This window comes from Bombina bombina, chromosome 6, assembly GCF_027579735.1.
Source record: "Bombina bombina isolate aBomBom1 chromosome 6, aBomBom1.pri, whole genome shotgun sequence".
Lineage (NCBI taxonomy): Eukaryota > Metazoa > Chordata > Amphibia > Anura > Bombinatoridae > Bombina > Bombina bombina.
In genome coordinates this window covers 412,938,571-412,966,387 of record NC_069504.1, presented here as the reverse complement: position 1 = coordinate 412,966,387, position 27,817 = coordinate 412,938,571, and the positions used below count along the sequence as shown (strand labels likewise).

Genomic DNA, 27,817 nt, shown 5'->3' with positions numbered 1-27,817 from the left:
AAAGGCGCTAGCTATGGAGGACTCTGATATGTTAGAGGGTATTCCCCCTTTACCTTAATCTAATGCCTGTTTATTGTGACATGCCTCGATAAAATAGTGATATCTAAAAGAAACAAGATGTTTAGTACCACTGAGCCGTCCACCTCTGAGGGTTCTCCGTCCCGTGAGGTGCGTTCCCTACATTCATCTCTGATTACACATGCTGCTCCCCAGTACACTTCTAATCCTCCTGCAGGAGGGGCCACTTTGCTGAACAGTTACAAACTGCGGTATCTGCAGTCATTAGTACTTTACCTCGCCAGGCCTATCGCAAGCGAAAGGTTAAACATAGGCTATCCTTCCCAGGGGTTATCTATTCCGTTGGATGTATCTGAGACTAGATTATCCGCTGATGCTGAGGATTCCGATACTTCGGAGGACTCTCTCTGGGTCGGAATTTGCGGCCTCTAAACTCTGTCTGCGGAGGAACCAGACTTTAGGTTTAGGATGGAGAACTTACGCTTTTTGTTAAGAGCTGTTAGCGACTCTATAGGTTCCGGAACCGAAGTTACCGGAGGAACCTTCTATTTCTAAGCTGATAAAGTTTATGAGGACAGGGTAGTGCCCCAGACATTCCCAGTTCCTGTAAAGATGGCGAATATTATTAAGAATGAGTGGCAGAGACTTGGCTCGTCTTTCTCCCCTTCTTCATTTAAAAAATTGTTCACGGTTCCAGAATCTCGGCTAGAATTGTGGGGATCTGTCCCTAATGTGGATGGAGCTATCTCCACGCTCGCTAAACGCACCACTATACCTTTTGAGGATAGTTTGTCGTTTAAGGAACCCATGGATAAGAAATTACCGACCTCTTCAGCTGTGCATGCTGAGGCAGTGGAACGGCGATCATTCGGACCTGTCCCAACTGATCTCTCTGGACAATGGGTCGAGGGAGTCTCTCTCTTGGTGACTCTGCCCTACCGGCTGTCCCAGGGAACATCCTTCCTCAGACCATCTTGGAAGATTGTGACTATGGAAGTGAGTCTCTCAGGTTGGGGAGCAGTTTGGGGTGCCAGGAAGGCACAGGGCAGGTGGAATCGGAAGGAGTCTCTTCTCCCTATCAATATCCTGGAACTTCGGGTGATTTTCAATGCTCTGGAGGCTTGGCCTCTCCTGGGTCCATCCAAGTTCAACAGATTCCATTTGGACACCATTACCTCGGTGGCCTACATCAACCACCAGGTGGGAACTAGAAGCTCCCTAGCTATGAAGAAGGGTTTCTCGGATTCTGGAGTGGGCGGAAGTCCATGAATGCTCGCTTTCAGCGATCCACTTCTCGGGGTGTGGACAACTGGGAAGCAGATTTTCTCAGCCAACAATCCTTTCATCCGGGGGAATGGTCTCTTCCCCCCAAAGTGTTTGCGGAGATTTGCCACAGTTGGGGGGCTCAGGAGATCTCATGGCGTCCAGACTCAACTTCAAGCTACCCAGATACAGGTTGTGGTCCAGGGACCCCCAGGCGGAACTGGTAGATGCCTTAGCAGTGCCTTGGGGATTCAATCTGGTGTACATTTCTCTTGTTAAGTGTATCCAGTCCACGGATCATCCATTACTTGTGGGATATTCTCCTTCCCAACAGGAAGTTGCAAGAGGATCACCCACAGCAGAGCTGCTATATAGCTCCTCCCCTCACTGCCATATCCAGTCATTCTCTTGCAACTCTCAAAAAAGATGGAGGTAGTAAGAGGAGAGTGGTGTATTATAGTTAGTTTCTTTCTTCAATCAAAAGTTAGTTATTTTTAAATGGTACCGGAGCATACTATTTTATCTCAGGCAGTATTTAGAAGAAGAATCTGCCTGCGGTTTCTATGATCTTAGCAGAAGTAACTAAGATCCACTGCCGTTCTCACATATTCTGAGGAGTGAGGTAACTTCAGAGGGGGAATGGCGTGCAGGTTTTCCTGCAATAAGGTATGTGCAGTAAACATTTTTCTAGGGATGGAATTTGCTAGAAAATGCTGCTGATGCCGGATTAATGTAAGTTAAGCCTAAATGCAGTGATTTAATAGCGACTGGTATCAGGCTTATTAACAGAGATACATACTCTTATAAAAGTGCAATATAAAACGTTTGCTGGCATGTTAATTGTTTTTATATATGTTTGGTGATAAAACTTATTGGGGCCTAGTTTTTTTTCCACATGGCTGGCTTGATTTTTGGGCAGAGACTCACTCTTGCCACCTATCAGCGATCCATATCCCAGGCGTAGAGAACTGGGAGGCGGATTTTCTAAGTCGTCAGACTTTTCATCCGGGGGAGTGGGAACTCCATCCGGAGGTGTTTGCTCAATTGGTCCATCGTTGGGGCAAACCAGAACTGGATCTCATGGCGTCTCGCCAGAACGCCAAGCTTCCTTGTTACGGATCCAGGTCCAGGGACCCAGAAGCGACGCTGATAGATGCTCTAGCAGCTCCTTGGTTCTTCAACCTGGCTTATGTGTTTCCACCGTTTCCTCTGCTCCCTCGACTGATTGCCAAAATCAGACAGGTGAGAGCATCCGTGATTCTGTTAGCGCCTGCGTGGCCATGCAGGACCTGGTATGCAGATCTGGTGGACATGTCATCCTTTCCACCGTGGACTCTACCTCTGAGACAAGACCTTCTAATACAAGGTCCTTTCAATCATCCGAATCTAATTTCTCTGAGACTGACTGCATGGAGATTGAACGCTTGATCCTATCAAAGCGTGGCTTCTCCGAGTCAGTCATTGATACCTTAATACAGGCACGAAAGCCTGTCACCAGGAAAATCTATCACAAGATATGGCGTAAATATCTTCATTGGTGTGAATCCAAGAATTACTCATGGAGTAGGGTTAGGATTCCTAGGATATTGTCCTTCCTCCAAGAGGGTTTGGATAAAGGATTATCAGCTAGTTCTTTAAAGGGACAGATTTCTGCTCTGTCTATTCTTTTACACAAGCGTCTGGCAGAAGTTCCAGACGTTCAGGCATTTTGTCAGGCTTTAGTTAGAATTAAGCCTGTGTTTAAACCTGTTGCTCCTCCATGGAGCTTAAACTTGGTTCTTAAAGTTCTCCAAGGGGTTCCGTTTGAACCCCTTCATTCTATTGATATCAAACTTCTATCATGGAAAGTTCTGTTTCTGATGGCTATTTCCTTGGCTCGAAGAGTCTCGGAGTTATCTGCCTTACATTGTGATTCTCCTTATCTGATCTTTCATTCAGATAAAGTAGTTCTGCGTACAAAACCTGGGTTTTTACCCAAGGTGGTTTCTAACAAGAATATCAATCAAGAGATTGTTGTTCCATCATTGTGTCCTAATCCTTCTTCAAAGAAGGAACGTCTTTTGCATAATCTAGATGTAGTTCGTGCCTTGAAGTTTTACTTACAAGCTACTAAAGATTTTCGTCAAACATCTAACCTGTTTGTTGTTTACTCTGGACAGAGGAGAGGTCAAAATGCCTCGGCAACCTCTCTTTCTTTTTGGCTTCGGAGTATAATCCGTTTAGCCTATGAGACTGCTTCTGTTGAACAGATTTGCAAGGCTGCGACTTGGTCTTCGCTTCATACCTTTTCAAAATTTTACAAATTTGATTCTTTTGCTTCTTCGGAGGCTGTTTTTGGGAGAAAGGTTCTACAGGCAGTGGTTCCTTCCGTTTAAGTTCCTGCCTTGTCCCTCCCATCATCGGTGTACTTTAGCTTTGGTATTGGTATCCCACAAGTAATGGATGATCCGTGGACTGGATACACTTAACAAGAGAAAACATAATTTATGCTTACCTGATAAATTTATTTCTCTTGTAGTGTATCCAGTCCACGGCCCGCCCTGTCATTTTAAGGCAGGTCTAAATTTTAATTAAACTACAGTCACCACTGCACCCTATGGTTTCTCCTTTCACGGCTTGTTTCGGTCGAATGACTGGATATGGCAGTGAGGGGAGGAGCTATATAGAAGCTCTGCTGTGGGTGATCCTCTTGCAACTTCCTGTTGAGAAGGAGAATATCCCACAAGTAATGGATAATCCGTGGACTGGATACACTACAAGAGAAATATATTTATCAGGTAAGCATAAATTATGTTTTTTCCACCGTTACCACTTCTACCTCGTGTAGTGGCACGCATCATACAGGAGCAAGATTAACTATTATGATTGCTCCATCGTGGCCATGGAGGACGTGGTTTGCGGACTTAGTGGGGATGTCATGGAGGTTGTCTTGTCGCAGGAATCTACTGGTACCGGGCCCCTTTTTGCATCCGAATCTAGATTCTCTGAGGCTGACTACGTGGAGATTGAACGCTTAGTCTTAGCTCGAAGGGGTTTTTCCTGAGAGGGTGATTGATGCTCTCATCCAAGCCAGAAAGCCGGTCACCTGTTGCATGTATCATAATGTGTGAATCTCGTGGATATTTCTGGCATAAGGTCAGGGTATCCAGAATTCTTTCCTTCTCCAGGATGATCTGGAGAAGGCACTCGCACTACTTCCCTATCTTTTTGGCTGAGGAGCATGATTTGTTGGGCTTATGAGACAGCGGGGCATACGCCTCCTCAGAGGATTTATGGCTCATTCAATTAGAGCTGTGGCTGCTTCTTGGGCTTTTTTTTTTTTTTTTTTTTTAATTCTTTTTATTCAAAGAAACTCAGGCACATGACAGAATAAATACGTCACAAGATAGAGCATAACACAGTAAATCTATCGAATATACATTAGTAAAGTACAGTGAGCACCCACAAATTATTTTGCAATAGAAAAGCAGATATAAATACGGGATATATTCAGTGTGTAGGAACATGTTAAATTACCTATATATCCCATAGTAGAGTCACCTGAGCTCCTTAATTTTCTATCTATTCAAATTAACAAACACACACAAAAACACACACACATACACAAATAAAACAAAAACACGAAAACGGAGGAACAACCAGACCCAAGCTCTGTCAATTAGCCCTCAATATAGGTTAGAGTTGTGAAAGAAGAATACTATCAGTCTGAAGCTTGAGAATCTATCTTGCAGCAAATTAAAGAAGAATAGGGAGTGTACCTAAGGGTAAACTGCCACATGAAGCAGCCTACAATAATTAGTGTATATGTCTAAATCAATATTTCTGAAGGTAGTATGGCAATCTATTAGCATGTTATATTATAAAAGAGCGAAGCCACTAGCAGTTTCATCAAATCATAGATCATAGCCCTTCAGTATAAGATATCAGTAGGGGTCAAAGTATTACCAATTGATACCAACATTAAGCATGTCTGAGGGTATATAACTAGTGTCATGCTGCCGAAGTTGGAATTTGGATGCCACAGGAGAAATCTGCAAACAGGCAAACACCAAGGTTGAAAAACTACATGGGTATTGCTGCACACTGAAATTGTTAGGCCCACTGCGACAAATAGAAAGTTAAAAAAAAGCGAGGTTATTTTAGAATAGTGATAGGGATGGTCAGCCAGCTCAGGCCAGGGAGTAGTAGGAGTTATCAATCATTTTCGGTTAGAGCAAATAGAAGTTGTTTGAATCACAGAGTCTAGTAAGAGTCAGTGTGTTCTCAGGAGCCTATGAATAATTTATGGAGTTAAATGGTCAAATTATAGTAGCACTCAAATAACATGTGTGGTAAAGGTGTAGATCAAAGTGTACTTTTGAGGAGGACATATGGTAGGAAGTTGCCTCTGTAACCTAAAGAAACAATCCTACAATAACATGTGCAGAGCAAACAGATATGTTCAGATTTGTCAACCTAACAGCATTATCAGAACCACAAGAGCGATCTTGATCAACTCAGCAACGCATGGCATTTGCCTATATTGTTCAGAACGGCATACTGTTTCAATAGTTCCAGTGAGAGTCTCTCCTGCATGGCAAATTCTTGTGTAAAAAGGGAGCTGGGAATGGCTGAGTATCCTCTATACTTATCAGGCATGTTTCATAATGATAAAAAATAAAATTATAAAATGAGATAAATCAATTAAAACAAGCGGGCCTGAATGTACATAGAGGATGCCTTTCGCATGGTGCAGGACAAAGAGCATTTTCTTCAATTTGCCTTATGATGGTTCCTGTCCGTCGCCAGAATTCTGATAACAGAGGGGCTTTAAGCGTCTCACCCAACAACACTGGAGAGGTTGAGATGAGCTGGGACATCACAGCAGTCCACAGCTCATAGAATGGTCCAATTTGGTATTGCCGCGCTTCATTTCCTCTGCACCACAACCAGGAGAGACCTCCGCATGAACACCACCGGTAGATCCCAGTTCGGCAATTCTTACCACATACCGTAAACGGACCTCCAAATTGTAAGTAGTAAATGGGGGTAATGTTGATGAAGTGCCTGTCTGTGTTAGCAAAGCAAGCGGATACGTTGTAAGAGAGCCTTCAAACCGAGTCAGTTTAGCCTTTGGGGAGAAAATGTTGTCAGATTTGCCGTAGAGAAAGATCGATTATCCACATGACAATTTGTCTCACCACCATGTGTGTCTGAGGGCAACGGTGTGGCGCTTCTGCCAGCTATTAAGAAACCGGTTTGCTCGATGTTCCGAACCGTTTCTGTTACACAGCAGCTTCTTGTGTTTTACATCAGTGTACACAAATTGTCACAGCTGTTGAGCAAGTTTTCAAGTTTAGGTAGAAAAATTGTGGACAATGCCGCAGATAGCTCCCTGTCGAAACCCATGACCTCGTGAGTGGTTAGGTGAAATTTGGAGCTGAGTCACTCCAACTTTTTATTTACTCAAAATGACTTTCCGGGGTAGAAGAGCTGTTATTACTTCTGTCTGCTATGTGTTCCCGGACAACTTGCTTGTCAAGGGAGAGGCAGATGGCGTAAATTGATGGCTGCAATAGTGAAGTTAAAAGAACTTTTCTTCGGAGCTTTTGAAGTTTGCATCCATCTTGTAAGGCCGCCCACCAGATGTCCCTCTGCTTCTTGGGCTTTTAAGAATGAGGCCTCTATGGAGCAGATTTGTAAGGCGGCTGCCTGGTTCTCCTTACATACTCCTTACATACTTTTACAAAGTTTTACAATTTGACATTTTGGTTCGGCTGAAGCAGCTTTTGGGAGAAAGGTTTTGCAGGTTGTGGTGCCCTCCGAATAGGGTCTTCATTGTGTCTTCTAGAGCTTGGGTATTTGTTTCCCACAAGTAATGAATGATGCCGTGGACTCTCCTCGTATTAGATGGAAAACATAAAGTATGCTTACCTGATAATTTCATTTCTATCGTTACGAGGAGAGTCCACGGCTTCCGTCCTGTTATCCGTTAGGCGGACCTAAATTTATTTTCTTTTTTCTTCTGACACCTTTTATACCCTGATATTTCTTCTACTGTTCCTTGTTCCCTCGGCAGAATGACTTGGGGATGAGTGGAGTGGGGGAGGTATTTAAGCCTTTGGCTGAGGTGTCTGCCTTTTCCTGGTGGCCAGGTTCTGTATTCCCACAAGAAATGAATGAAGCCATGGACTCTCCTTGTAACGATGGAAATTAAATTATCAGGTAAGCATAATTTGTTTTTTTTTGGCTCCTGGGGTACATATTGTTTTTTTTCTTCTATACTATACCCCTCATATTCAGAATTATAATCTAAGAAATTGATATTCTTTGTAGGAGCTTTTCACCTTTATGGCTGTTTTTAGACAGATTAATATGTCTATGCCTTGCTGTGTCACTCATTTATAAGAAGCTATTGAATGTATGGATTTAATTTCTCTGAGCCTTATGTCTCCTAGGTTGATGCTGTTCAGGCAATGCCTCCAATCTCCTGGAGGAGTGTATTTGCCTACAGATTTTGCAGCTCAGGTACCTTGGTGGCATCTGTGGTTTTATCTGTTTTTTCCTTATCCTCAGGGAAAACGCAAGAGGACATTTTAATTTTCAGATGATAAAGTTCCTGTTCCACTTTCTACTACACTGGTCGCTATCTCTCCTAGTCTGGTGCGAAGGATTCGCCAGTAGTTTTTGAGGGTGAAATCTCAGATGTGGACAGTATAATTTCTTTATCTGATTCTGAAGACATCTCTTTCAGATTAATGCTCAATACCTCGTGTATTGTTAAGGGCGGTTTTGGCTACCTTGGACAACTCTGATATATTGTCGCTGTCAGCCCTAAGATATCTAGTAAATTACATTTCTTCTGTTATGTGATCAGTCCACGGGTCATCATTACTTCTGGGATATAACTCCTCCCCAACAGGAAATGCAAGAGGATTCACCCAGCAGAGCTGCATATAGCTCCTCCCCTCTACGTCACTCCCAGTCATTCTCTTGCACCCAACGACTAGATAGGATGTGTGAGAGGACTATGGTGATTATACTTAGTTTTTATAACTTCAATCAAAAGTTTGTTATTTTACAATAGCACCGGAGCGTGTTATTGCCTCTCTGGCAGAGTTTGAAGAAGAATCTACCAGAGTTTTTACTATGATTTTAACCGGAGTAGTTAAGATCATATTGCTGTTTCTCGGCCATCTGAGGGAGGTAAAAGCTTCAGATCAGGGGACAGCGGGCAGATGAATCTGCATTGAGGTATGTAGCAGTTTTTATTTTCTGAATGGAATTGATGAGAAAATCCTGCCATACCGTTATAATGACATGTATGTATACTCTACACTTCAGTATTCTGGGGATGGTACTTCACTGGAATTACTCTGTAAAAAATACATTAGACCTTTTAATAGGTATTTATTATGTTAAACATTTTTGCTGGAATGTAGAATCGTTTGCATTTTCTGAGGTACTGAGTGAATAAATGTTTGGGCATTATTTTTCCACTTGGCAGTTGCTTGTTTTAATTGTGACAGTTTCGTTTCTCTCTCACTGCTGTGTGTGAGGGGGAGGGGCCGTTTTTGGCGCTCTTTGCTACGCATCAAAAATTTCCAGTCAGTTACTCTTGTATTTCCTGCATGATCCGGTTCATCTCTAACAGAACTCAGGGGTCTTCAAACTTCTTTGAAGGGAGGTAGATTCTCTCAGCAGAGCTGTGAGACTTATATATTGACTGTGATTAAAAACGTTGCTCTGTTATTTTTACGTTTCAAATTTAATTATTGTTACTTTACTAATGGGAACAAACCTCTGCTAAAGGTTGTGTTGTTTTCAAGGATTGATGCTATAACAGTTTTTCAGTTCATTATTTCAACTGTCATTTAATCGTTTAGTGCTTCTTTGAGGCACAGTACGTTTTTGTTAAATAAGATTGTAACCAAGTTGCAAGTTTATTTGCTAGTGTGTTAAACATGTCTGATTCAGAGGAAGATACCTGTGTCATTTGTTCCAATGCCAAGGTGGAGCCCAATAGAAATTTATGTACTAACTGTATTGATGCTACTTTAAATAAAAGCCAATCTGTACAAATTGAACAAATTTCACCAAACAGCGAGGGGAGAGTTATGCCGACTAACTCGCCTCACGTGTCAGTACCTGCATCTCCCGCCCGGGAGGTGCGTGATATTGTGACGCCTAGTACATCTGGGCGGCCATTACAGATAACATTACAAGATATGGCTACTGTTATGACTGAAGTTTTGGCTAAATTACCAGAACTAAGGGGCAAGCGTGATCACTCTGGGGTGAGAACAGAGTGCGCTGATAATACTAGAGCCATGTCTGATACTGCGTCACAGCTTGCAGAGCATGAGGACGGAGAGCTTCATTCTGTGGGTGACGGTTCTGATCCAAACAGATTGGATTCAGATATTTCAAATTTTAAATTAAAATTGGAGAACCTCCGTGTATTACTAGGGGAGGTTTTAGCGGCTCTTAATGATTGTAACACTGTTGCAATACCAGAGAAATTGTGTAGGTTGGATAAATACTTTGCGGTACCGGCGAGTACTGACGTTTTTCCTATACCTAAGAGACTAACTGAAATTGTTACTAAGGAGTGGGATAGACCCGGTGTGCCGTTCTCACCCCCTCCAATATTTAGAAAAATGTTTCCAATAGACGCCACCACACGGGACTTATGGCAAACGGTCCCTAAGGTGGAGGGAGCAGTTTCTACTTTAGCTAAGCGTACCACTATCCCGGTGGAGGATAGCTGTGCTTTTTCAGATCCAATGGATAAAAAATTAGAGGGTTACCTTAAGAAAATGTTTGTTCAACAAGGTTTTATATTGCAACCCCTTGCATGCATCGCGCCGATTACGGCTGCGGCAGCATTTTGGATGGAGTCTCTGGAAGAGAACCTTAGTTCAACTACGCTGGACGACATTACGGACAGGCTTAGAGTCCTTAAACTAGCTAATTCATTCATTTCGGAGGCCGTAGTACATTTAACCAAACTTACGGCTAAGAACTCAGGATTCGCCATTCAGGCACGTAGGGCGCTGTGGCTAAAATCCTGGTCAGCGGATGTAACTTCTAAGTCCAAATTACTTAATATACCTTTCAAAGGGCAAACTTTATTTGGGCCCGGTTTGAAAGAAATTATCGCTGACATTACAGGAGGTAAGGGCCACGCCCTGCCTCAAGACAAAGCCAAAGCTAAGGCTAGACAGTCTAATTTTCGTCCCTTTCGGAATTTCAAAGCAGGAGCAGCACCAACTTCCACTGCACCAAAACAGGAAGGAGCCGTTGCTCGTTACAGACAAGGCTGGAAACCTAACCAGTCCTGGAACAAGGGCAAGCAGGCCAGGAAACCTGCTGCTGCCCCTAAGACAGCATGAATCGAGGGCCCCCGATCCGGGACCGGATCTAGTGGGGGGCAGACTCTCTCTCTTCGCCCAGGCTTGGGCAAGAGATGTTCAGGATCCCTGGGCGCTAGAGATCATATCTCAGGGATACCTTCTAGACTTCAAATTCTCTCCCCCAAGAGGGAGATTTCATCTGTCAAGGTTGTCAACAAACCAGATAAAGAAAGAAGCGTTTCTACGCTGTGTACAAGATCTGTTATTAATGGGAGTGATCCATCCGGTTCCGCGGTCGGAACAAGGACAAGGGTTTTACTCAAACCTGTTTGTGGTTCCCAAAAAAGAGGGAACTTTCAGGCCAATCTTGGATTTAAAGATCCTAAACAAATTCCTAAGAGTTCCATCGTTCAAAATGGAAACTATTCGGACAATCTTACCCATGATCCAAAAGGGTCAGTACATGACCACAGTGGATTTAAAGGATGCTTACCTTCACATACCGATTCACAAAGATCATTACCGGTATCTAAGGTTTGCCTTCTTAGACAGGCATTACCAGTTTGTAGCTCTTCCATTCGGATTGGCTACGGCTCCAAGAATCTTCACAAAGGTTCTGGGTGCTCTTCTGGCGGTACTAAGACCGCGAGGAATTTCGGTAGCTCCGTACCTAGACGACATTCTGATACAAGCTTCAAGCTTGCAAACTGCCAAGTCTCATACAGAGTTAGTTCTGGCATTTCTAAGGTCGCATGGATGGAAAGTGAACGAAAAGAAGAGTTCTCTATTTCCTCTCACAAGAGTTCCATTCTTGGGGACTCTTATAGATTCTGTAGAAATGAAGATTTATCTGACAGAAGACAGATTAACAAAGCTTCTAAATGCATGCCGTGTCCTTCATTCCATTCAACTCCCGTCAGTAGCTCAATGCATGGAGGTGATCGGCTTAATGGTAGCAGCAATGGACATAGTACCCTTTGCACGTCTACATCTCAGACCGCTGCAATTGTGCATGCTGAGTCAGTGGAATGGGGACTACTCAGACTTGTCCCCTACTCTGAATCTGGATCAAGAGACCAGAAACTCTCTTCTATGGTGGCTTTCTCGGCCACATCTGTCCAGGGGGATGCCATTCAGCAGGCCGGACTGGACAATTGTAACAACAGACGCCAGCCTTCTAGGTTGGGGCGCTGTCTGGAATTCTCTGAAGGCTCAGGGACAATGGAATCAGGAGGAAAGTCTCCTACCAATAAACATTCTGGAATTGAGAGCAGTTCTCAATGCCCTTCTGGCTTGGCCCCAGTTAAAAACTCGGGGGTTCATCAGGTTTCAGTCGGACAATATCACGACTGTAGCTTACATCAACCATCAAGGAGGGACAAGAAGCTCCCTAGCAATGATGGAAGTATCAAAGATAATTCGCTGGGCAGAGTCTCACTCTTGCCACCTGTCAGCAATCCACATCCCGGGAGTGGAGAACTGGGAGGCGGATTTCTTGAGTCGCCAGACTTTTCATCCGGGGGAGTGGGAACTTCATCCGGAGGTCTTTGCCCAAATACTTCGACGTTGGGGCAAACCAGAGATAGATCTCATGGCGTCTCGCCAGAACGCCAAACTCCCTCGCTACGGGTCCAGATCCAGGGATCCGGGAGCGGTTCTGATAGATGCTTTGACAGCACCTTGGAACTTCGGGATGGCTTATGTGTTTCCACCCTTCCCGCTGCTTCCTCGATTGATTGCCAAAATCAAACAGGAGAGAGCATCAGTGATTCTAATAGCGCCTGCATGGCCACGCAGGACTTGGTATGCAGATCTAGTGGACATGTCATCCTGTCCGCCTTGGTCTCTACCTCTAAGACAGGACCTTCTGATACAGGGTCCATTCAAACATCAAAATCTAACTTCTCTGAAGCTGACTGCTTGGAAATTGAACGCTTGATTTTATCAAAACGTGGTTTTTCTGAGTCGGTTATTGATACCCTGATACAGGCTAGGAAGCCTGTTACCAGAAGGATTTACCATAAGATATGGCGTAAATACCTATACTGGTGCGAATCCAAAGGTTTCTCCTGGAGTAAGGTTAGGATTCCTAGGATATTGTCCTTTCTACAAGAAGGTTTAGAAAAGGGTTTATCGGCTAGTTCATTAAAGGGACAGATCTCAGCTCTGTCCATCTTGTTGCACAGGCGTCTGTCAGAAAATCCAGACGTCCAGGCTTTTTGTCAGGCTTTAGCTAGAATCAAGCCTGTGTTTAAAACTGTTGCTCCGCCATGGAGTTTAAACCTTGTTCTTAACGTTCTACAAGGAGTTCCGTTTGAACCCCTTCATTCCATTGATATAAAGTTGTTATCTTGGAAAGTGTTATTTTTAATGGCTATTTCTTCGGCTCGGAGAGTCTCTGAGTTATCAGCTTTACATTGTGATTCTCCTTATTTGATTTTTCATTCAGATAAGGTAGTTCTGCGTACTAAACCTGGGTTCTTACCTAAGGTAGTCACTAACAGGAACATCAATCAAGAGATCGTGGTTCCTTCCCTGTGCCCGAATCCTTCTTCAAAGAAGGAACGTCTTCTACACAATCTGGATGTAGTTCGTGCCCTCAAGTTCTACTTGCAGGCAACTAAGGATTTTCGACAAACGTCTTCCCTGTTTGTCGTGTACTCTGGTCAGAGGAGAGGTCATAAGGCTTCGGCTACCTCTCTCTCCTTCTGGCTTCGTAGCATAATTCGTTTAGCCTATGAGACTGCTGGACAGCAGCCTCCTGAAAGAATTACAGCTCATTCTACTAGAGCTGTGGCTTCCACTTGGGCCTTTAAGAATGAGGCCTCTGTTGAACAGATTTGCAAGGCTGCAACTTGGTCTTCGCTCCATACTTTTTCAAAATTTTACAAATTTGACACTTTTGCTTCTTCGGAGGCTATTTTTGGGAGAAAGGTTCTTCAGGCAGTGGTTCCTTCTGTATAATGAGCCTGCCTATCCCTCCCGTCATCCGTGTACTTTTGCTTTGGTATTGGTATCCCAGAAGTAATGATGACCCGTGGACTGATCACACATAACAGAAGAAAACATAATTTATGCTTACCTGATAAATTCCTTTCTTCTGTTGTGTGATCAGTCCACGGCCCGCCCTGTTTTTTAAGGCAGGTAAATATTTTTTAAATTATACTCCAGTCACCACTTCACCCTTGGTTTCTCCTTTCTCGTTGATTCTTGGTCGAATGACTGGGAGTGACGTAGAGGGGAGGAGCTATATGCAGCTCTGCTGGGTGAATCCTCTTGCATTTCCTGTTGGGGAGGAGTTATATCCCAGAAGTAATGATGACCCGTGGACTGATCACACAACAGAAGAAAGGAATTTATCAGGTAAGCATAAATTATGTTTTTTGCTAGGATTCTATGGTAATATAGACCGTGCAAGGGGATTTTTCCTTTCACAGGAATGGGAGAAGTCAGGGGTTCATTTTTACCCGTTTCTTGTCTTTTCTAAGATGCTTTCCTGTCGCTGTCCCCATTAATTATCTTGGCGTTCGGTGCCTATAGTAGAAGGAGCATTTCTACTCAGGCTAAAAGACTTCAATACCTTTAGAGGACAAGTGCTGCATTGTTGGGTGCTTCTCCCTGCCTGATACCAATTGGTAGAGACTTCTTGGGAGATCCAAGACCGAATTAAGGCTTTTGAGCTAGATTATTCTTTCCTCTATTTCTTCCATACAAGTCATTTGACTAGGAGCCGAGATGCCTGGTTTTGTTGTGCTAGCTCTCAGGGCGTTGTGGCTTTTTCTTGGTAGAATTTTTCTCCAAGATACAGCTTTTTGCGCTCCTTACGAGAATTAGAGGAAAAGGGTCTTTTCTACGCCTTTCTAGTATTATCGACCTTATGGTCGTCAAAGTAGAGTCCGGCTGCTGAGTTTAATTCAGCATTAAGGTCTTACCCCCGATCCAGGATTGGATAAGTGGGTGTCTGAATTTCTCTGCTTTCATTTTACATTAATACGAGAGGTCATAGTATCTCGGTGCTCCTTATACCTTCCTCTCTGAGGCAGGTTTCACCTCTCAAGTTTATCTGTAGACTAGATTAGAGAAAGGCATTTATCTTGCGTTGAGATTTTTAGATTTAGTGTCCTTGCAAGTTTTTCTCAAGGTACAGTCCTTTGCCACGGAAAATATTTGTTTCTTTCATGTAATTAGCAAGAGTCCATGAGCTGGTGACGTATGGGATATACATTCCTACCAGGAGGGGCAAAGTTTCCCAAACCTCAAAATGCCTATAAATACACCCCTCACCACACCCACAAATCAGTTTTACAAACTTTGCCTCCCGTGGAGGTGGAAACCTGTCATTAAGTCAATTTCTCCTCCTTGGAGTTTGAATTTGTTTCTGGGGGCTCTACAAGCTCCTCCATTTGAACCTATGCATTCTCTGGATATTAAATTACTTTCTTGGAAAGTATTGTTCCTTTTGGCCATCTCTTCTGCTAGAAGAGTTTCTGAGTTATCTGCTCTTTCTTGTGAATCTCCTTTTCTGATTTTTCATCAGGATAAGGCGGTGTTGCGGACTTCATTTAAGTTTTTACCTAAGGTTGTGAATTCTAACAACATTAGTAGAGAAATTGTGGTTCCTTCATTGTGTCCTAATCCTCAGAATTCTAAGGAAAGATCGTTACATTCTTTGTATGTAGTTAGAGCTTTGAAATATTATGTTGAAGCTACTAAAGATTTCCGTAAGACCTCTAGTCTATTTGTTATCTTTTCCGGTTCCAGGAAAGGTCAGAAGGCTTCTGCCATTTCTTTGGCGTCTTGGTTAAAGTCTTTGATTCATCATGCTTATGGCGAGTTGGGTAAAACTCCGCCTCAAAGGATTACAGCTCATTCTACTAGGTCAGTTTCTACTTCCTGGGCATTTAGGAATGAAGCTTCGGTTGATCAGATTTGCAAAGCAGCAACTTGGTCTTCTTTGCATACTTTTACTAAATTCTACCATTTTGATGTGTTTTCTTCTTCTGAAGCAGTTTTTGGTAGAAAAGTACTTCAGGCAGCTGTTTCACTTTGATTCTTCTGCTTATAATTTCAGTTTTTTTCATTATAAGATTGAAACTTTATTTTGGCGTGTGGATTGTTTTTCAGCGGAATTGGCTGTCTTTATTTTTATCCCTCCCTCTCTAGTGACTCTTGCGTGGAAGTTCCACATCTTGGGTATTTATTATCCCATACGTCACTAGCTCATGGACTCTTGCTAATTACATGAAAGAAAACATAATTTATGTAAGAACTTACCTGATAAATTCATTTCTTTCATATTAGCAAGAGTCCATGAGGCCCACCCTTTTTTTTGTGGTGGTTATGATTTTTTTGTATAAAGCACAACTATTCCAATTCCTTATTTTTTATGCTTTCGCACTTTTTTCTTATCACCCCACTTCTTGGCTATCCGTTAAACTGATTTGTGGGTGTGGTGAGGGGTGTATTTATAGGCATTTTGAGGTTTGGGAAACTTTGCCCCTCCTGGTAGGAATGTATATCCCATACGTCACTAGCTCATGGACTCTTGCTAATATGAAAGAAATGAATTTATCAGGTAAGTTCTTACATAAATTATGTTTTTCCTCTTTTCCTTAGATCCAGGAGGGTTAGTTCTTTCGGACCATTGACCTAAAGGACCTGTATTTTCTGGTTCCTGAGATTTGCCGTTCTGAAAGACTTTCAGTTGGTAACGCTTTTTCTGGACGGCATTTGGTTCAGGTGCTGTATGTTTAAAGGACAATTATTCTGAGATTTTTATTTCTTGCCACGTTTCCAGGGATGGGAAGTGAATCTGGAAATGAGTGCCCTTATTCTTCTACATGGATTGTTTTCTTAGAAACAATAGTATTTTCTTTATCTACGGTAATCTCTCTGACAGAGATTAAAACATCTAAGATTCTCTTCTTTTGCCCCTCTTTGAGTTTAAGGCTCGGCTATTGGTGAGTCAGCGGATGGAGGTAATGGTCTACTGGCTGTCTCCATGGACATGTTCCCATTGTTTGCTCCCTTGCATGCTCCGGCAATAAAGAGGGGGCTGTTCAGATTTGTCTTAGAGGATAGATCTAGTTCAGTCGTTAAGAAACTTCTTCTGTGGTGGTGTTCTCAGGAGCATCTGTCTTAGGGCATGTGCTTCCAGAGACCTTCCTGGATGTTTGTGTCTACGGACATCAGCCTACTGGGCTGGAGTGCAGTCTGGGACTTGTTTTAGGTACAAGGACTATGGACTCGATAGAAGTCTGCTCTCCTCATAAACATCTTGGAGTGGAAAGCGATTTTTTAAAAGCTCTGATGGCCTGACCTCAATTGTGCCCGGTTTTTCAGATTCCAGTTGGATCCTCAGCAGATTACATCTACCTCCAGGAAGGAATTCGAAATTCCTTAAGCCATGAAGTAGGTGGCTCGGTTTATTCAGTGGGCGGAATCTCCAATTGTTTATCTGCTATCCACATTCTAGGAAACATCTGGGAAGCGGATTTCCTGAGCAGACACATTTTCTTTCTGAGGAGTGGGCATTCCATCCAACTTAACACTCAAATGGGTGCATGTGTTGGATCTGTTGGCGTCTCAGCAGAATGGCAAGCTGCCAAGCTACGATTTGAAGTCAAGAGATCCTCAGGCCGCTCTGACAGATGCTCTGGCAGTCCCTTGGGATTTCAGGCTAGTATACCGGTTTCTTCCGTTTTATTCTCCTTCCACGAGTCATTACTCGTTTCAAACAGGAGAAGAGCATCGATAGACTCCTCTGAGGTGTAGGACCTTCTGATTCAGGGTCTCTTCTTTCATCCAAATTTCGTTTCTCTGAAGCTGTCTGCTTGGAGTTTGAATGCTTAGTTTTGTCTAAGTGTGTTTTTTCTGATTGGTCATTGAGACCATGATTCAGGCTTGCAAACCTGTTACGAGAAAGATTTACCATAGATATGGCGTAAATATCTTTATTGGTGTGAATCCAAGGGCTACTCCTAGAGTAGGGTTAGGATTCTTAGAATTTTGTTCTTTCTACAGAAAGGTCTGGAGAAAAGTTTTGTCAGTCAGTTCTCTGAAGGGTCAGATTTCTGCGTTTTCTATTTTGTTGCATAAGCGTCTGGCGAACGTGCCAGATGTGTAATCTTTTGGTCAGGCCTTGGTCAGAATCAGGCCTGTTTGAGTCGGTTGCTCATTCCTGGGGGCCTTAACTTTGTTCTTAAAGTTTTGCAGCAAGCTCCGTTTGAGCCATTGCTTTCTATAGATATTAAGTTGTTATCTTGGAAGGTTTTGTTTCTTATTGCTATCTCATCTGCTCGGAGAGTGTCAGAACTCTCAGCTTTGCAGTGTGATTCGCCTTATCTTTTCTTTCATGCCGATGAGGCGGATCTTCGTACTATGTTAGGTTCCCTCCTAAAGTGGTTTCGGACAAAAAGAATTTTATCAGGAAATTGTTGTTCCTTTTCTTTGACATAGTTCTTCTTTTCTGAAGAACGTTTCTTGCACGACTTGGAGGTTGTGCGTGCTATTAAATTTTATTTTCAGGAGATTTCGCCAGTCTTCTGACTTTGTTTGTTTATTTCTCTGGGAAACGTAGAGGTCAGAAAGCTTCTGCTATTTTTCTTTATCTGATAAAAGAAGTAAAAATGGATTTGCCTATGAGACTCCTGGGTAGCAGTCTCCTGAGAGAATTTCAGTTATTTCCACTAGGGCTGTCTCTTCTTTTTGGTTTTCAAAATGAAGCTTCTGTGACATGGATTTGCAAGGCTGCTACTTGGTCTTCTCTGCATATCCTGTCCAAATTTTACATATTTGATTTTTTTGCCTCGGCTGAGGTTCTTTTGGGAGAAAAGGCTCTTAAAGCAGTAGTGCCTTCTGTTTAGGTTACCTGTCTTGTCCCTCCCTAATCATCAGTGTACACACACACACACACACACACGTCGCGACCCAGTAAACATGGTATTGTGGCCCAGTAATTGGTCCCAAATGGTGGTTTGAAGAACCCTCTGCTAGAAGAACAAGTGAAGCTTTCTATGTGATGGCAAGCTAATTTTGATTTTTTTTATGAAGATTTACTTGTTCCTCTAGCACAAATGGAGGGAGAGATAGGTGCTCCTGTTTGAGCCCCCCTGCCCCCAAGTTAAAAAGCACTTTTAAGTGCATCTTACACAGGCATGCAATTCTGTTATTTGAAAGGGCAGACTCTGAGCCCCCCTCATTTTAAATAGCATCAAGTGCAGGTTATTATCACTTAAAATGCATTTTAATCTGAGGGGGGTTCTAACAGAGCTGTCATGCGTGTCTTCAAAGCCCTTACCCCAGCTCCAGATTCACTTAATGGAACTTATTGCTGAAGGAGGAAGTCCCTGCCTCCATGTGTATGCTCAAATGCTAATTTCTAAGCCCTTGAAGGCTGCCTCTTATCTCAGTACACTTTGACAGTTTTTATAGCTAGACTGTGCTAGTTCATGTGTGTCATAGATAACATTATGCTCACTCCCCAGGAGTCAGCACTGATTGGCTAAAATGCAATTATGTCGAACTGAAATAAGGGGGCAGTCTGCAAATGCTTAGATACAAGGTAACTATGAGCTATAAAGTGTATTTATATAACCGTGTTGGTTGTGCAAAACTGAAGAATGGGTAATAAAGGGATTATCTTTTTGAACCATAGCAATTCTGGAGTAGACTGTCCATTTAACGTTTGAGTTGGTCGTTCTTAAAATGTAAAATGTCACTGATGCAGCAGAGGCAGAATATATTTATTTACATATGTCAGACTATAGTACAAGATATAATTGGATATAAATTAAGACAACACACTTTTCATCCACAGTATTTTGCAGTATTGGTAGCAGGTTATATATTCTTGTTTTATCCCTACATACCTAATTTTAATTTATATGAAATCAAAGGCATAGCAAATGTGTGCAAATTTCTCTTGTAAGGTGTATCCAGTCCAAGGATCATCCATTACTTGTGGGATATTCTCCTTCCCAACAGGAAGTTGCAAGAGGATCACCCACAGCAGAGCTTTCTATATAGCTCCTCCCCTAACTGCCATATCTCGACAAGCATGGAAGCAGTAAGAGAGATGTGGTGAAACGTAGTTATTTTTTTTCTTCAATCAAAAGTTTTTTATTTTTAAATGGTACCGGAGTTGTACTATTTTTGTCCCAGGCAGAAAATAGAAGAAGAATCTGCCTGTGGTCTCTAATGATCTTAGCAGATTGTAACTAAGATCCATTGCTGTTCTCACACATAACTGAAGAGAGAGGTAACTTCAGCTGGGGAATGGCATGCAGGTTATCCTGCTATGAGGTTTGTGCAGTTAAAATTTTTTCTAGAGGATGTAAATGCTAGAAAATGCTGCTGATACCAGATTTATTTAAGGTAAGCCTGATTACAGTGATTTAATAGCGACTGGTATCATGCTTACTGTCATAGGTAATACTCTTATGAATTTTCAATTCCTGTCATATAAAATGTTTGCTGGCAGTGTTTAAACGTTTTTATATATGTTTTGGTGATAAAACTTTATTGGGGCCTAGTTTTTTTCCACATGGCTGGCTTAAATTTGCCTAGAAACAGTTTTCTTAGGCATACCACTGTTTAGACATGAGTGGGAGGGGCCTAATTTAGCGCTTAATTGCGCAGTAAGTTTTACAGACTGAGACATCCAGCTTTCCTGAAGGAGTCCCCTGAATGCTAAAGGACCTCTCTGAAGGGTTTTTAGGCTTTCCAAAGTCGTTTGTATGGCAAGGTAGGGCCACAGCAAAGCTGTGGCAGTTTGTTGTGACTGTTAAAAAAACTTCTATATCATTTTTTGATCCGTTTTTTTAACTAAGGGGTTAATCATCCATTTGCAAGTGGGTGCAATGCTCTGCTAGCTTATTATACACACTGTAAAAAATTCGTTTGATTTACTGTTTTTTCAAATTCTGACCTTTTTTATTTTTCTTAAAGGGTAAGTACCGTTTTTATTTTTGCTTGTTAACTTGCTTTAAAGTGTTTTCCAAGCTTGCTGGTCTCATTGTAGTCTGTTTAAACATGTCTGACATAGAGGAAACTCCTTGTTCATTATGTTTAGAAGCCATGGTGGAACCCCCTCTTAGAATGTGTACCAAATGTACTGATTTCACTTTAAGTTATAAAGACCATATTCTGTCTTTTTAAAAAATTTATCACCAGAGGAATCTGACGAGGGGGAAGTTATGCCGACTAACTCGCCCCACGTGTCAGACCCTTTGACTCCCGCTCAAGGGATTCACGCTCAAATGACGCCAAGTACATCTAGTTCGCCCATGGCGTTTACCTTACAAGACATGGCGGCAGTCATGGATAATACACTGTCAGCTGTATTATCCAGACTACCTGGGTTACGAGGAAAGCGAGACAGCTCTGGAGTTAGAAGAAATACAGAGCATACTGACGCTTTAGTAGCTATGTCTGATACTCCCTCACAATATGCAGAAGCTGAGGAAGGAGAGCTTCTTTCTGTGGGTGATGTTTCTGACTCAGGGAAGAGGATTCAACCTGATTCTGATATGTCAACTTTTTAAAATTTAAGCTTGAACACCTCCGCGTGTTGCTCAGGGAGGTTTTAGCTGCTCTGAATGACTGTGATACAATTGCAGTGCCAGAGAAATTGTGTAGATTGGATAAATACTATGCAGTGCCGGTGTGCACTGATGTTTTTCCAATACCTAAAAGGTTTACAGAAATTATTACTAAGGAATGGGATAGACCAGGTGTGCCGTTCTCTCCCCCTCCTATTTTTAAGAAAATGTTTCCAATAGATGCCACCACACGGGACTTATGGCAAACGGTCCCTAAGGTGGAGAGAGCAGTTTCTACCCTAGCTAAGCGTACTACTATCCCTGTCGAGGACAGTTGTGCTTTCTTAGATCCAATGGATAAAAAGTTAGAGGGTTACCTTAAGAAAATGTTTATTCAACAAGGTTTTATTCTACAGCCCCTTGCATGCATTGCCCCAGTCACTGCTGCTGCGGCTTTCTGGTTTGAGTCTCTGGAAGAGGCTTTACAGGTAGAGACCCCATTGGATGATATACTTGACAAGCTTAGAGTACTTACGCTAGCCAATTCTTTTGTTTCTGATGCCATTGTTCATTTGACTAAACTAACGGCTAAGAATTCTGGTTTTGCTATTCAGGCGCGCAGGGCGCTATGGCTTAAATCATGGTCATCTGACGTTACTTCAAAGTCTAAGCTGCTTAATATTCCCTTCAAGGGGCAAACCCTATTCGGGCCTGGTTTGAAGGTGATCATTTCTGATATCACTGGAGGAAAAGGTCATGCCCTTCCTCAGGATAGGTCCAAATCAAGGGCCAAACAGACTAATTTTTGTGCCTTTCGAAACTTCAAGGCGAGTGCGGCATCAACTTCCTCTAATCCAAAACAAGAGGAAACTTTTGCCCAGTCCAAGTCAGTCTGGAGACCTAACCAGACCTGGAACAAAGGTAAGCAGGCCAAAAAAACTGCTGCTGCCTCAAAGACAGCATGAAGGATTGGTCCTCTATCCGGTAACTGATCTAGTAGGGGGCAGACTTTCGCTCTTCGCCCAGGCTTGGGCAACAGATGTTCAGGATCCCTGGGCGTTGGAAATTGTATCCCAGGGATATCTTCTGGACTTCAGAGCTTCTCCTCCAAAAGGGAGATTTCACCTTTCACAATTATCTGCAAACCAGATAAAGAGAGAGGCATTCTTACACTGTGTACAAGACCTCCTAGTTATGGGAGTGATCCATCCAGTTCCAAAGGAGGAACAGGGACAGGGATTTTATTCAAATCTGTTTGTGGTTCCCAAAAAAGAGGGAACCTTCAGACCAATCTTAGATCTCAAGATCTTAAACAAATTCCTCAGGGTCCCATCATTCAAGATGGAGACTATTCGTACCATCCTACCTATGATCCAGGAAGGTCAATACATGACTACAGTGGATTTAAAGGATGCTTATGTTCACATTCCGATACACAAAGATCATCATCGGTTTCTCAGGTTTGCCTTCCTAGGCAGGCATTACCAGTTTGTAGCTCTTCCCTTTGGGTTAGCTACAGCCCCAAGAATCTTTACGAAGGTTCTGGGGTCACTTCTGGCAGTCCTAAGGCCGCGGGGGATAGCAGTGGCCCCTTATTTAGACGACATTCTGATACAGGCGTCAAATTTCCAAATTGCCAAGTCTCGCACGGACATAGTTCTGGCATTTCTGAGGTCGCATGGGTGGAAGGTGAACGAAGAAAAGAGTTCTCTATCCCCTCTCACAAGAGTCTCCTTTCTGGGATCTCTAATAGATTCTGTAGAAATGAGGATTTACCTGACAGAGTCCAGGTTATCGAATCTTCTAAATTCCTGCCGTGTTCTTTATTCCACTTCTCGCCCTTCGGTGGCTCCGTGTATGGAAGTAAGGCTCAGGGATCGTGGACTCAGGAGGAGACACTCCTTCCGATAAACATTCTTGAACTAAGAGCGATATTCAATGCTCTTCAGGCTTGGCCTCAGCTAGCAACAATGAGGTTCATCAGATTTCAGTCGGACAACATCACGACTGTGGCTTACATCAACCATCAAGGGGGCACAAGGAGTTCCCTAGCGATGTTGGAAGTCTCAAAGATAATTCGCTGGGCAGAGATTCACTCTTGCCACCTATCAGCTATCCATATCCCAGGTGTAGTGAACTGGGAGGCGGATTTTCTAAGTCGTCAGACTTTTCATCCGGGGTAGTGGGAACTCCATCCGGAGGTCTTTGCCCAATTGATTCATCGTTGGGGCAAACCAGAACTGGATCTCATGGCGTCTCGCCAGAACGCCAAACTTCCTTGTTACGGATCCAGGTCCAGGGATCCCAAGGCGACGCTGATAGATGCTCTAGCAGCACCTTGGTCCTTCAACCTGGCTTATGTGTTTCCACCGTTTCCTCTGCTCCCATGTCTGATTGCCAAAATCAAGCAGGAGAGAGCATCGGTGATCTTGATAGTGCCTGCGTGGCCACGCAGGACCTGGTATGCAGATCTGGTGGACATGTCATCCTTTCCACCATGGACTCTGCCGCTGAGACAGGACCTTCTACTTCAGGGTCCTTTCAACCATCCAAATCTAATTTCTCTGAGACTGACTGCCTGGAGATTGAACACTTGATTTTATCAAAGCGTGGCTTCTCAGAGTCAGTCATTGATACCTTAATTCAGGCACGAAAGCCTGTCACCAGGAAAATCTATCATAAGATATGGCGTAAATATCTTTATTGGTGTGAATCCAAGGGTTACTCATGGAGTAAAGTCAGGATTCCCAGGATATTATCTTTTCTCCAAGAAGGATTGGAAAAAGGATTGTCAGCTAGTACTTTAAAGGGACAGATTTCTGCTCTGTCTATTCTTTTGCACAAGCGTCTGGCGGATATTCCAGACGTTGAGGCATTTTGACAGGCTTTAGTTAGAATCAAGCCTGTGTTTAAACCTGTTGCTCCGCCATGGAGTTAAAATTTGGTTCTTAAAGTTCTTCAAGGGGTTCTGGTTGAACCTCTTCATTCCATAGATATCAAGATTTTATCTTGGAAGGTTCTATTTTTGGTAGCTATTTCCTCGGCTCGTAGAGTTTCCGAGTTATCTGCCTTACAATGTGATCCCCCTTATCTGATCTTCCATGCAGATAAGGTAGTTTTGCGTACCAAACCTGGGTTTTTACCTAAGGTGGTATCTAATAAGAATATCAATCAGGATATTGTTGTTCCATCATTGTGTCCTAATCCTTCTTCAAAGAAGGAACGTCTATTACACAATCTTGACGTGGTTCGTGCTTTAAAGTATTATTTACAAGCTACTAAAGATTTTCGTCAAACATCTGCTTTGTTTGTTGTTTACTTTGGACAGAGGAAAGGCCAAAAGGCTTCGGCAACTTCTTTCACTTTGGCTAAGAAGTATAATACGCTTAGCTTATGAGACTGCTGGCCAGCAGCCTCCTGAGAGGATTACAGCTCATTCTACTAGAGCTGTGGCTTCCACATGGGCCTTTTAAAAATGAGGCTTCTGTTGAACAGATTTGCAAGGTGGCGACTTGGTCTTCGCTTCATACTTTTTCAAAATTCTATAAATTTGATACTTTTGCTTCTTCGGAGGCTATTTTTGGGAGAAAGGTTTTAGAGGCAGTGGTACCTTCCGTTTAAGTACCTGCCTTGTCCCTCCCTTCATCCGTGTACTTTAGCTTTGGTATTGGTATCCCACAAGTAATGGATGATCCATGGACTGGATACACCTTACAAGAGAAAACATAATTTATGCTTACCTGATAAATTTATTTCTCTTGTGGTGTATCCAGTCCACGGCCCGCCCTGTCATTTTAAGGCAGGTATTTTTTAACTTTAAACTACAGTCACCACTGCACCCTATGGTTTCTCCTTTCTCTTGCTTGTCTTCGGTCGAATGACTGGATATGGCAGTTAGGGGAGGAGCTATATAGACAGCTCTGCTGTGGGTGATCCTCTTGCAACTTCCTGTTGGGAAGGAGAATATCCCACAAGTAATGGATGATCCGTGGACTGGATACACCACAAGAGAAATAAATTTATCAGGTAAGCATAAATTATGTTTTTTCGATACACACAAGATGAAAGAAATAAGAATTGAATACGAGTTAAGTTTTAGAATTAAGCATCACTTTGATACTACTCATGGTGCCTGCACAACAGAGCTAAGAAGTGTATGCTATAATCGGTTCTGTACTGATATAGTTGATGTTTATAGTATCACACACAGCACATTTACCTGTTGTGAACAAGGATTTAAATTAAATAATGAATATAAATTAACTGTCCTTTAAGTAGGATCAGTGGTAAAAGTTCCATGTTAGGTTTTCTCAAGCATGAAGTAATGAATGTTCAATCCATTCACCTTTTTATTCTCTGGTTTAAGACCCAGAAGGAACTCTTGGATGCAGAAATGGACTTGCACAAACGACTCAGCTCGGGGGAAGATACCACAGAGTTGAGGAAAAAGCTCAATCAGTTGCAGGTTGAGGTAAGATTTTAACTTGTTTCATTAAACCTTTTTATTTTCACAAATTTAGGGCCAGATTACGAATGGATCGCAAATGTTTGCGCAAGCAATATTGTTTTTTTTCGTGCTTTATTTGCGCGCAGTTTAAATTGTGCTGGCATCACAAGTTGAAAGTAGATGCGATTGCTTGAGCGCAATTATGATTTATGCTAGAATGATTACCATGTCCTCAGAGCTGTGATTAAAGGGACAGTAACATCATAATTAGACATTCATAATTTAGACAGAGCATACAATTTTTAACAACTTTCCAATTTACTTCTATTATTTAATTTGCTTCCTTCTCTTGTTTTCCTTTGCTGAAATGTTTATCTAGGTAAGCTGGGAAACTGCAAAGAACCTAGGTTCTAGCTGCTGATTGGTGGCTGCATATATATACTGATTGTCATTGGCTCACCCATGTGTTCAGTTAGAAACCAGGAGTGCATTACTGCTCGTTGAACAAAGCATACTAAGAGAATGAAGCAAATTTGATAATAGAAGTAAACTGGAAAGATGATTAAAATTGTATTCTCTATCTAAATCATAAAAGAAAAATTTGGGGTTTCATGTCCCTTTAACTGTTTTGCAAAATAAAAAAGTTGCACAAAACACCTAAAAAATACACTCATAATAACACTATCTAATAATTACAAAAAAATATTGCACAAAACAGTTATAAGTGTTTAAAGATATGTGATCTCAGAGTCACCCAAAAGGTTTAACATTGAGATACATACATATACATGTCTAAATAAGTATATCTATGTATGTATGCAATGTTCTAATTTCGGCTTTTTGTCATGTTAGTTCAAAAGCGAAAACAGTTTACTTTCAACTCGTAATAAGAGTCCATAAAGCTTACTTTTAGCACAATTAACACGGAAGCGTTAATTAGCACTCCACTTGTAATCTGGCCCTTAGTTTATCCTGGTCAAGACACCATTTCTTTCATCAGATGGTGAGAGTCCACAACTCATCACATGTGTGAATTCCCCTCCTAACCACTAGGAGGAGATGAAGGATACACCAAAACACCTGAGCTTTAAGTTCCCACACGTAATAATAAATAATATTTATGCTTACCTGATCAGTTGTCTTTTCTTTCATGTAATTATCAAGAGTCCATGAGCTAGTGACGTATGGGATATACATTCCTACCAGGAGGGGCAAAGTTTCCCAAACCTTAAAATGCCTATAAATGCACCCCTCATCCCTCAGAGGGATGTGAAGAGAGTATTGCTTATTTGAATACAATGGTCTTCCTCTAGGGGATCTATTTCATAGGTTCTCTGTTATCGGTCGTAGAGATTCTACGTTGATATGCGCTCCGCAGCAGGTTGGAGCCCGGTTTTCCTCTCAGCGTGCAGTGAATGTCAGAGGGATGTGAGGAGAGTATTGCCTATTTGAATTCAATGATCTCCTTCTACGGGGTCTATTTCATAGGTTCTCTGTTATCGGTCGTAGAGATTCATCTCTTACCTCCCTTTTCAGATCGACGATATACTCTTATATACCATTACCTCTACTGATTCTCGTTTCAGTACTGGTTTGGCTATCTACTATATGTAGATGAGTGTCCTGGGGTAAGTAAGTCTTATTTTTTGTGACACTCTAAGCTATAGTTGGGCACTTTATATGTAAAGTTCTAAATATGTCTTTAAACTTATATTTGCCATGATTCAGGATAATCAGTATTCCTTCATTCAGACTGTCAGTTTCATTATTTGGGATAATGCATATGAATAAATATTTTTTTCTTACCTTGAAAATTTTCAATTGACTATTTTTTCCCTGCGGGCTGTTAGGCTCGCGGGGGCAGAAAATGCTTAATTTTATTGCGTCATTCTTGGCGCAAACTTTTTTGGCGCAAAAAGATGTCGCATCCTGACCCTGGATCAGAATCTACTACTGGAAAGACGCTGCCTGATGCTGGTTCTACTAAAGTTAAGTGCATTTGTTGTAAACTTGTGGTAACTGTTCCTCCGGCTGTAGTTTGTGTTAGTTGCCATGATAAACTTTCCAATGCAGATTGTGTCTCCATTAGTAATAATCCTTTACCTGTTGTTCCTCAACATCTAATGTTCAGGATGTTCCTGTTAATGTAAAAGAATTTGTTTCTAATTCTATTAGGAAGGCTCTGTCTGTTATTCCTCCTTCCAGTAAACGTA

The 27,817-nt window shown here is 42.2% G+C and overlaps 1 protein-coding gene across 1 annotated transcript in view; it reads left to right on the top strand.

The window, feature by feature from the left end:
* Nucleotides 1–27,817, top strand: part of RBM27 (RNA binding motif protein 27) — a 647,841-nt gene that overhangs the window by 402,436 nt on the left and 217,588 nt on the right. The window contains exon 18 of the mRNA XM_053719279.1: nucleotides 25,524–25,628. Within this exon, the coding sequence (XP_053575254.1) occupies nucleotides 25,524–25,628 (105 nt within the window). The remainder of the gene's footprint in view (nucleotides 1–25,523; nucleotides 25,629–27,817) is intronic.